This window comes from Acipenser ruthenus, chromosome 38 (assembly GCF_902713425.1).
Source record: "Acipenser ruthenus chromosome 38, fAciRut3.2 maternal haplotype, whole genome shotgun sequence".
In the NCBI taxonomy this organism is placed as follows: Eukaryota; Metazoa; Chordata; class Actinopteri; order Acipenseriformes; family Acipenseridae; genus Acipenser; species Acipenser ruthenus.
In genome coordinates this window covers 9600158-9609976 of record NC_081226.1, presented here as the reverse complement: position 1 = coordinate 9609976, position 9819 = coordinate 9600158, and the positions used below count along the sequence as shown (strand labels likewise).

The 9819-nt window shown below is 44.1% G+C and overlaps 2 protein-coding genes across 5 annotated transcripts in view; one reads left to right on the top strand and one right to left on the bottom strand.

The window, feature by feature from the left end:
* The window catches only part of LOC131706988 (zinc finger protein 79-like), a 168854-nt gene that overhangs the window by 44674 nt on the left and 114361 nt on the right, over positions 1-9819 (top strand). The window lies entirely within an intron of this gene.
* The window catches only part of LOC131696718 (zinc finger protein OZF-like), a 92795-nt gene continuing 88091 nt past the window's right edge, over positions 5116-9819 (bottom strand). Inside the window, exon 4 of one of the 3 annotated variants that reach the window (XM_059008959.1) lies at positions 5116-9174. In XM_059008959.1, the coding sequence (XP_058864942.1) occupies positions 8021-9174 (1154 nt within the window). In that variant the 3' untranslated portion in view covers positions 5116-8020. Of the gene's footprint in view, positions 9235-9819 lie in introns of all 3 variants that reach the window. The other 2 variants (XM_059008958.1, XR_009310901.1) reach the window with 2 other exon arrangements.

The window sequence follows — 9819 nt, the reverse complement described above, 5'->3', positions numbered from 1 at the left end:
TTTACACTGGACCAAGAGCTGAAATTCAAACTCAAATCACTGTCACAATACTGGAGTAATTCAATAGCTGAATAAACTCAAACTCAAATCACCATCACAGTACTGGAGTAATTCAATAACAACCACTCTGAAAGAGCTGGAAATCAAAAAATAAAACTCAGAAAATGTCTCCTAAAGCTGCTGATGATGAATGAAATTATAATATTTTGGGACTGTGTTTGGAAAATTAAAATGCTTGTTTTCTGAGATGTATTTAAAAAATAAAGTTGTTCTTTATGTGCCCGCCAGGGGGCGCTGTGTCTCTTAAGTTATAGTTATAAGACGCTGTGTGGTCCAGTGGTTAAAAAATAAAGGCTTGTATATAGCCACTAACTCATTGTGTGACCCTGAGCAAGTCACAACCTCCTTATGCTCCGTCTTTCAGTTGAGACGTAGTTGTAAGTGACTCTGCAGCTGATGCATAGTTCACACACCCTAGTCTCTGTAAGTTGCCTCGGATAAAGGCGTCTGCTAAATAAACAAATAATAATAGTTAGAGAGTTTGGGCCTGTATGTATTTAGAGTGACAGAACACACAAGGGAGTGTGGGCCTGTATTTATTATAGTGACAGAGGGTAGCACCACAACGCTCTCCTCGGGCCCTCTGCTGATGTAACACTTCTAACAGAGGCTGGGGCGGAGCCCGTCAAGTACAGATCACCTACTGAGACAAACTAAACAGCTTCTACAAACATATCTCCAGTGCCTGAACCGGTTCACCTTCCCTGTGACTGGAATGAAGAGAGAGACGTGTTTTACAGGTTGTGAACCTGGCAGGTAAAGGTCAAATAACAGCAGGAAATGCACTTGTTTGATCGAGGTGAAAGTGAAGGCAGGTAAGCAGTCTGGTTGAACTGGGCTCTTTAAAGTGACTGTAGCTTTTAGGACTGATCTGTTGGGATTTTATAAACACAATATGAATGTGACAGTACAAATGAAATGATCATTTTAATAAAATGTGTTACTATGGGGACAGGTGGTTAAGTGTCTGTGTAGGAGGTTCAGAAAGGACGGTTCATTTGTTCCAGGTTTTACACACAAATATCCTCCCCTAACCCTTGAACCAAAATAACCTTTGTTCCACTGTTCAAATTCAGTTTTATAACAGCAAGACACACCTCTGTTGTCATGAGGGCTGAAAAAGAGAATTATTTATATTTTAGAGAAAGGGCAAGCAGAGACACAATGACCATCTGGTGTATGTTAAAATAAAGGATAGTAATGCCACCTTGGCATCAATTATAGAAGGGTAGTGTACACCCTGTGGTTTAGAGTCCAGCTCGAGGAGGGTACTGTTAATTCCACACCTAAAACTCCCGTCTGGAGAGTTTAAACAAACTGCACCGAAGACAGAGGAGTGAATTAACTCTACAGTACATTTAAGAATTGTATTTGCTTATAATCAGTGGGATTTTTTGATGTTTTTATTTTCCAGAAAATGCCATTGGAAGAGCAAACCTGTCTTCTTGTAGAGCTACAAGTGAAAAGTTCCCAAACAACACCTGCTTTGAAATGCTCTGCTTTACCCGAGGTCTGCAATGACCTCCCTGTTCATCGTAACACACAAGGAGCAAAAACGAGTAGACAGACCTGACGCTAAAGCTCACACAGCTCCGATAGACCGCTCCACTACAGAAAAGGAGAAGACGTCCAGGCGCTAAAGTGTCAAGGAAGAGGAAGAGGAGAAAAAGAAAAGACAGGTGTGGTCTCGGAGACGTACACCCGCCGAACGAGAAGAGAACAAGACTCAGCCGGGGGTGACAAAGCCTCCGAGACACAAGGAAGGGAAGAACGCAAGCATCCCTTCCAGTCTCACACCCATCAAAGAGGAGTGGACCCCAGAATCCTTCCTCCTGCTGATGAAAATCTTACAGATCGACATCCCTGAAGGTGTAATCACACGCAAAGCAATTCAGCTTTCTCAGACAAAAGCCGTTCACGACGTTGCTGAGAAAATCATCGGTCTCTTGATAAATTTCGAGCTTCAGTTTGAGAAGCGTCCCAGGTTGTCTGCCAGGGAGGTGAAACAAGGTTTAAAGTTGATGGAAAACAGTGAATTGCTTGAACTAACGAAGCTGCTCTTTTTCAAAACGGCTTCAGACAAAAGCCTCCTCCGGGGCCAATGGCAGAAGAACACTTCCAACACAGGCCGCGGATTCATTCTGAACACTGCGTTCAGGTCCATGCCGGTCTCGACGGCGGTCATGCACACCGGCCCGGTGACCAGGTCCTGGAGCAGGCTGACGGTCAGGGAAGACTTGCCTACGATAACCCCGGGAACCCGTAAAACCCTCAGGGTCATCTCGGGCCACCGGTTCGTCGATGAACAGTCTTTGTGGACCGGTACTCCGTCCAAAAAAGGGTTTGGTATGTTTGCAACAAACAAGTATGACGAGTTGGAGTGCCTCAAATGGTTTCACGAAACAGCGAAGGAGCAGAAAGCGTTTGGCGGAGGGGCTGCAGGCTACACTTGTGGGAACCGCGTCCAATATGGGTTTCTCACTGGGAACGTGGATGTGTTTGCAGATTTCAATCAGGACAGACCTCGAGAAACTCAGTGCGACAAGCTGCTGATCGAGTGCAAAGGGACCACGGGAGATATGGTCAAGAACTTCTTCACCAAAACCTAACAGATTAAAGACGGATTCCCTTACGCCGAGGTGGAAACAAACCACATGTACATCTTTCAGGTGCAAACCTACATTTTCAATGTACGTTTTCAATGCTATAGCAACAAATACAAAATCCTCTCCCATGAAGAAAGCTGCGATGGTCCTGAGATATTACCACCCTGGTGGACGACCCCAGCAAGACTTTTGCCTAAGTCTCATAGACATCAACAAAAAAGCACATGAAGACATTGACAAGCTACGCCTGTTTTGCAAAGAAATGTTTTGGGCTGTTATATAGCAGTGTTGCAACAGCTATTTGTGAAAGAGAGCTGATAGAGACCCCTACTCCAGCAGAGCTGATAGACTCCTGCTCCAGCTCCAGAGCTGATAGAGACCCCTGCTCCAGCGCTGATAGAGACTCCTGCTCCATCGCTGATAGAGACTCCTGCTCCAGCGCTGATAGAGACTCCTGCTCCAGCGCTGATAGAGACTCCTGCTCCAGCGCTGATAGAGACCCCTGCTCCAGCGCTGATAGAGACCCCTGCTCCAGCTCCAGAGCTGATAGAGACCCCTGCTCCAGCGCTGATAGAGACTCCTGCTCCAGCGCTGATAGAGACTCCTGCTCCAGCGCTGATAGAGACTCCTGCTCCAGCGCTGATAGAGACTCCTGCTCCAGCTCCAGAGCTGATAGAGACCCCTGCTCCAGCGCTGATAGAGACTCCTGCTCCAGCGCTGATAGAGACTCCTGCTCCAGCGCTGATAGAGACTCCTGCTCCAGTGCTGATAGAGACTCCTGCTCCAGCTCCAGAGCTGATAGAGACCCCTACTCCAGCGCTGATAGAGACTCCTGCTCCAGCGCTGATAGAGACTCCTGCTCCAGCGCTGATAGAGACCCCTACTCCAGCGCTGATAGAGACTCCTGCTCCAGCTCCAGAGCTGATAGAGACCCCTGCTCCAGCGCTGATAGAGACTCCTGCTCCAGCGCTGATAGAGACCCCTACTCCAGCGCTGATAGAGACTCCTGCTCCAGCTCCAGAGCTGATAGAGACCCCTACTCCAGCGCTGATAGAGACCCCTACTCCAGCGCTGATAGAGACTCCTGCTCCAGCGCTGATAGAGACTCCTGCTCCAGCGCTGATAGAGACTCCTGCTCCAGCGCTGATAGAGACCCCTGCTCCAGCGCTGATAGAGACTCCTGCTCCAGCGCTGATAGAGACTCCTGCTCCAGTGCTGATAGAGACTCCTGCTCCAGCGCTGATAGACTCCTGCTCCAGCGCTGATAGAGACTCCTGCTCCAGCGCTGATAGAGACTCCTGCTCCAGCGCTGATAGAGACTCCTGCTCCAGAGCTGATAGAGACTCCTGCTCCAGAGCTGATAGAGACCCCTGCTCCAGAGCTGATAGAGACTCCTGCTCCAGTGCTGATAGAGAAGCTTGTTGCAGAGCTGAGAGAGATGTTTTTAGGGTTTATTTTTCCTATTTAGTTAGTTGACCCATTTTATAAGCACAACAAGGCACTTCAGGATATGGGATATACTCTAAAATGACTTAGAACTAGGCTTGCTATTATTTGATTTCTTTTTTTTTTTTTTGCCAAATCGACGATTAATAAATGTTTATTTTTTAAAGAATTTACCTTTTTTGTCGATCTTTATTTTTCAATTCAAGCAGAGCATGGCTGAAATCGACCTTTAGGCTTTAAAAAAAAACAGACTTTTTACCATTGAGAAACATCTCATTTAGAGAAACCCCGTCTTCGACATGCAACAAAACCATGGTTACAACATTCTAACTGAAATAACGTTTAGTCACAGCGAAGCTATACCTAGATATAGATTCTACACAAACTAAAAAAAAATGTCTCAAATAAACCATAGAAAACGCAGCATATAAAGTGTATTGCACAGACTTTTATAGCATACATAGAAGTAAAAACAATATGCACAGTCAGAACAAAACATTAGAGAGTTGAACAGAACTAACCTGCACTTATTCAGAGCTCCGCCCCTCTCCTTAAGCACAGCTGGACTCACTGGAGGCGAGGCAGACTGGAGGAGACTTCTGCCGTTGATCAGGGTAAAGTGCACAATACTCATGAAGTGGTTTCCTCTTGCACCCCATTTCAAATCAGAACGAGTACCGGTCACCGTATATACCTATAATAGCAAACGTTTACCTACACCTTAACCTGCTAATTTCAAAGTAGGCGCTTTGAATGACAGGTGCATAGTCGGTCTGATGATTGACAGTCATTTAAACGAATGAGAACATTCTAGTGCTGCTTCAGCCAATGAGATGTCAGGACAGGACAAAATGCCGGGCGGTGACATTACACTAGCCTATTAAGGAACCACCGATTTGACTGACAGCGACCCCTAGCCATTCAGAGAGGAACGGAGACGGGACAGACAGCAAGTATAAAAACTAAACAGACGAGATGATTTCTTAAATTATTATTTTGGGTAAAAAAAAAAAAAATAGCGAGTGGTTTTCCCCCCCGACGTTTATCCTATATAGATTTATTTCAGTCAAACTTTGAGAATTCGACGTTTAATGAGCTTTACAGATTACAATAGAAAAGTAGCAGGTCCAGTTATAACACACCCGGGGTGCGGTGATGTTAGCGTGTATCCCACACCCTGCCATGCCGTACTGCTTACATATACTGGCCTGTTTCTAGATGAATCTTCAGATTAATACGAGGAGGACTTTCATGCAGAGACGACGCAGAGAGACTTGCCAGCAGTGGAGAAAGAACAAAGCTCCCCGCTCTGTATGTAAAACTCTGAACAGGATAGAGAAAAATAAAAATAAAAAGAAAAACGTGTCCTTTGTTCATTAACACACACATTGTGTTCAGTGGCTGGTGTGGGTGCAGTAGATATGAATGCAGTACTAGCAGTAAACCGTGCCATAGACTCCTCATAATACGAACGCTTTGCTGGTCCCTAAACAGAAACTAAACATGTTAAAACCACACACTAATCAGCATTAAAACTGAACGGAAATGTAAAATACAAAACAGGAGTAGAAATCGAGTTTCAGTGTCTACACAGCAGCATTTCCTCAGGATGTTATAAAAGGGGGTTGTGTCAAAGCATCTTTTGCACCGGTGTTTATGTATCTATACTAAAAGGTAAAGAACTCCCTTCAAAATCTATAGTTCATCTGGGTTGATTAGTTCTTATTAAAAATATTTAATTAACGTCTTACCAGATTGAGGCTTTAATATGAACACACACACACACACACACACACACACACACACGCTAGACACAAGGAATGTTTAAATCAATAGTAGTATTTTATTAAGTACACAAATATTAAACAGAAATCAGAAAAGTCGGAAAGTATGGGCAGCAGTGTGGGGTTAGGTCTCTGGACTCTTGACCGGAGGGTCGTGGGTTCAATCCCAGGTGGGGGACACTGCTGCTGTACCCTTGAGCAAGGTACTTTACCTGGACTGCTCCAGTAAAAACCCAACTGTATAAATGGGTAATTGTATGTAAAAAATAATGTGATATCTTGTAACAATTCTAAGGGCGCCTGCTAAGAAATTAATAAGTAAGCCCCTTAGTTTCTAAGCACAAAACACCAGTGACAGCTTTAACTCTGCCTTCCAGACACCTAGCAGGGCTATTGAAATATGACACTGCCTATATCCTCACACACAAGGCAACAGCTCCTGAACAGCACAAGCAGGCGATGAAGCAGCTAGTAGCTTCCTAACACATACATGCCCACACACACACAGCCTAAACTGAAATGATACAGACAAATTTAGAATATATCACACTAAGCTTATTAATGGTATATAGGATATAGCAAGTTTACTTTTAACCATTAGGTAGGATTACTTATAGTTATTTCATTAAAAGTTATTTCACACGCAAAGTGTACAAACTAAATAATTAACCGTCCAACTCTATGTGAATGTGTTACAATTAATTAATTTAGTTCCATGAAATGAAAATGCAACTGGAATACTGAACGCTTTCTTGAAGCTTAGACTTTTGGTCGGCTGGTTTGGAAACTCAATCTGTTGAAGTGTCCAGTACAAAAAGCTCTCCTCTCAGCAACAAAGTCTTCAATCCCCAAATCAGATCAAACTCGGCAACAAAGCTTTCAATTCTCGATAGAATCAAACAGCTGCAACAAAGTCTTCAATCGTTGGATAGGATCCACAACAGCTCCTGTCCGCTCTGTCCTCTTCACTGAATCTTTAGCTAAGCAGGTAGCAGGGCACAGTTTCTTTAGCTTCTGTTGGATACTGTGGCTTAGAAATACAGAAGACCCAGACTTGTTTGTCTGATAGAAGTCTCTAAGTTTTACGGCAGTCCTCCAGCTGGGCCTCAGTCTCTTCACTTGTGGTTGTTTACTCGCTTGCAGCTTGCTTACTTTTCTTGGGTCCGTTTTTAGGCAGAGTCCCGGAGTTGCAGCTTCGCTTGGCAGACTGACAGCTACTTGGTTAGCATTTGATGTGGAGTGCAAAATGTGTAGTTTTGCTTCAATATTTATAGTCTTTTCTTCAGGCACAGCAGTTTCATAAAGTCCAGTTTCATTTTTAATACACATTCAGGTATTAATATCATATTCAAGGAAGATGTCCCACAAGCTTAATTCATCAATAGTCGTAGCTATGCTACAGTCTAATTTGTAATCTGCCACTGAGTGTAAACTACTGCAAGAGCAAGTAAGAGCCAGGGATAAAACCGGTCTGACTTTCTGTACCTAAGATCTGTACACATGCTTGCAACACTGCTATTACTCAGGGCAGTTTACAAGAGCAGCACAAATACAAGCATGGACAATGCACATTGCAAAGCTACACGTCACGCAATCTTCAGCCATTCATGTCAATGCAGCCATGGGACACTATCATTTCTCATTAGTTTTAGAATTGTGATGAATTTACAAGACAAACCCTCCAGGCGGTTGTCCAGTAAGGACGGTGCAGTCTTGTCTCTGGGATGCTACATACCGGGGTCGGGATACTCGTTCCCATCAATGTATTTATTTTCAAGTCTATGCAGTTTAAATGCTAAACCCTGAAACTCATTCCCCACACTGAGTTATCAATTTCTCCTGACTCGTCCATCAGATGAGGTGCAGAATAGTTTCCTTTCTGCATATTCCCGCTCCCAGGCACTGACTGCATTGACAGCCTGAGTTAAACTGACAGCAGAGAAGCCTCTTGTGACGTGTCCGCATCTCCGCCCACTTTCTGACACAATCAGAGTGCAAGAGAGCTGAAGAGCATTTTTACCATTTAAAATGCATGCTCTTAAGAATGATACACAAAACAGCAATTACACAGGGATTCATAATGCAAGGATAACGTTTTTTTCCCTCATGAGTGAATCATCCCATTTAAAGTTTCTCTCTTGTGTGAGTTCGCTGGTGTAAAACAAGGTGTCCGGACTGACTGAAACTCTTCCCACAGTCAGAGCAGCGATACGGTTTCTCTCCTGTGTGAATTCTCTGGTGTTTTCTTAAGTGTCCTGAAACATTGAAACTCTTCCCACAGTCAGAGCAGCGATACGGTTTCTGTCCTGTGTGAATTCGCAGGTGTGTCTTCAGGTTTCCCGAGTGACTGAAACTCTTCCCACAGTCAGAGCAGCGATACGGTTTCTCTCCTGTGTGAATTCGCTTGTGATTTTTCATGTCTCCTAACTGACTGAAACTCTTCCCACAGTCTGAGCAGCGATACGGTTTCTCTCCTGTGTGAGTTCGCTGGTGTAAAACAAGGTGTCCGGACTGACTGAAACTCTTCCCACAGTCTGAGCAGCGATACGGTTTCTCTCCTGTGTGAATTCTCTGGTGTTTTCTTAAGTGTCCTGAAACATTGAAACTCTTCCCACAGTCAGAGCAGCGATACGGTTTCTGTCCTGTGTGAATTCGCAGGTGTGCTTGCAAGGTTCCTGGTTGATTGAAACTCTTCCCACAGTCAGAGCAGCAATATGGTTTCTCTCCTGTGTGAGTTCGCTGGTGTAAAACAAGGTGTCCGGACTGAGTGAAACTCTTCCCACAGTCTGAGCAGCGATACGGTTTCTCTCCTGTGTGAATTCGCTTGTGATTTTTCATGTCTCCTAACTGACTGAAACTCTTCCCACAGTCTGAGCAGCGATACGGTTTCTCTCCTGTGTGAGTTCGCTGGTGTAAAACAAGGTGTCCGGACTGACTGAAACTCTTCCCACAGTCTGAGCAGCGATACGGTTTCTCTCCTGTGTGAGTTCGCTGATGTAAAACAAGGTGTCCGGACTGACTGAAACTCTTCCCACAGTCAGAGCAGCGATACGGTTTCTCTCCTGTGTGAATTCGCTTGTGATTTTCCATGTCTCCTAACTGACTGAAACTCTTCCCACAGTCAGAGCAGCAATATGGTTTCTCTCCTGTGTGAGTTCGCTGGTGTGTCTTCAGGTTTCTTGAGTGACTGAAACTCTTCCCACAGTCACAGCAGCGATACGGTTTCTCTCCTGTGTGAGTTCGCTGGTGTGTTTTCAGGTTTCCTAACTGGGTGAAACCTTTCCCACAGTCAGGATATTCTCCACCACCCGCTCTCGTTTTAGCTGCTGGACTGGAACCTGGAAAATATGAACAGGAAAGAAAGTAAGAGGGGCTGCTTGTAGGCTTAGGGCATGTGGCTGGGTGGTGGAGTGGATTAAAGCATGTGAATTTCAGCTGTGGGGGCTTCCACTGGGTTACATCTGTTAATAAAACGTATAGCCTCTACTTTATTAGAGATGCCAACTTCTGAAAGGAGAAAATAATTTTTTTTTTGTTGTTTGTTTTTAGGCCAGTGGCTGCTAGCCCCTTGACATCAGAGTTTCCCCTGGGTTCTAGATTTTTCTAGTCACTAGTGATTAATACTTTATAAAAACATTAGTCACTCCAGATATTCAGTAGTCACTACTGGTGCACAGCTCAAGTCTTCAAGGGTGTTACGAGTCCTGTTTTTATTTTATACCTTAAAATCACTGTATTGACCAAAACAATTATTTAATTAAACCATTTTAATAATGCTCTAGTTTAAATAAATTGGTCATTTACAGCTGTAAAGTTTTAGAACATTAAAACTCAAGATCCAGATTTATTTGCCCTGAAAAGCTACATACAGACACAGAATGCATTATGAATTACTTATACCATGTATGTCTTTTTATAATAAA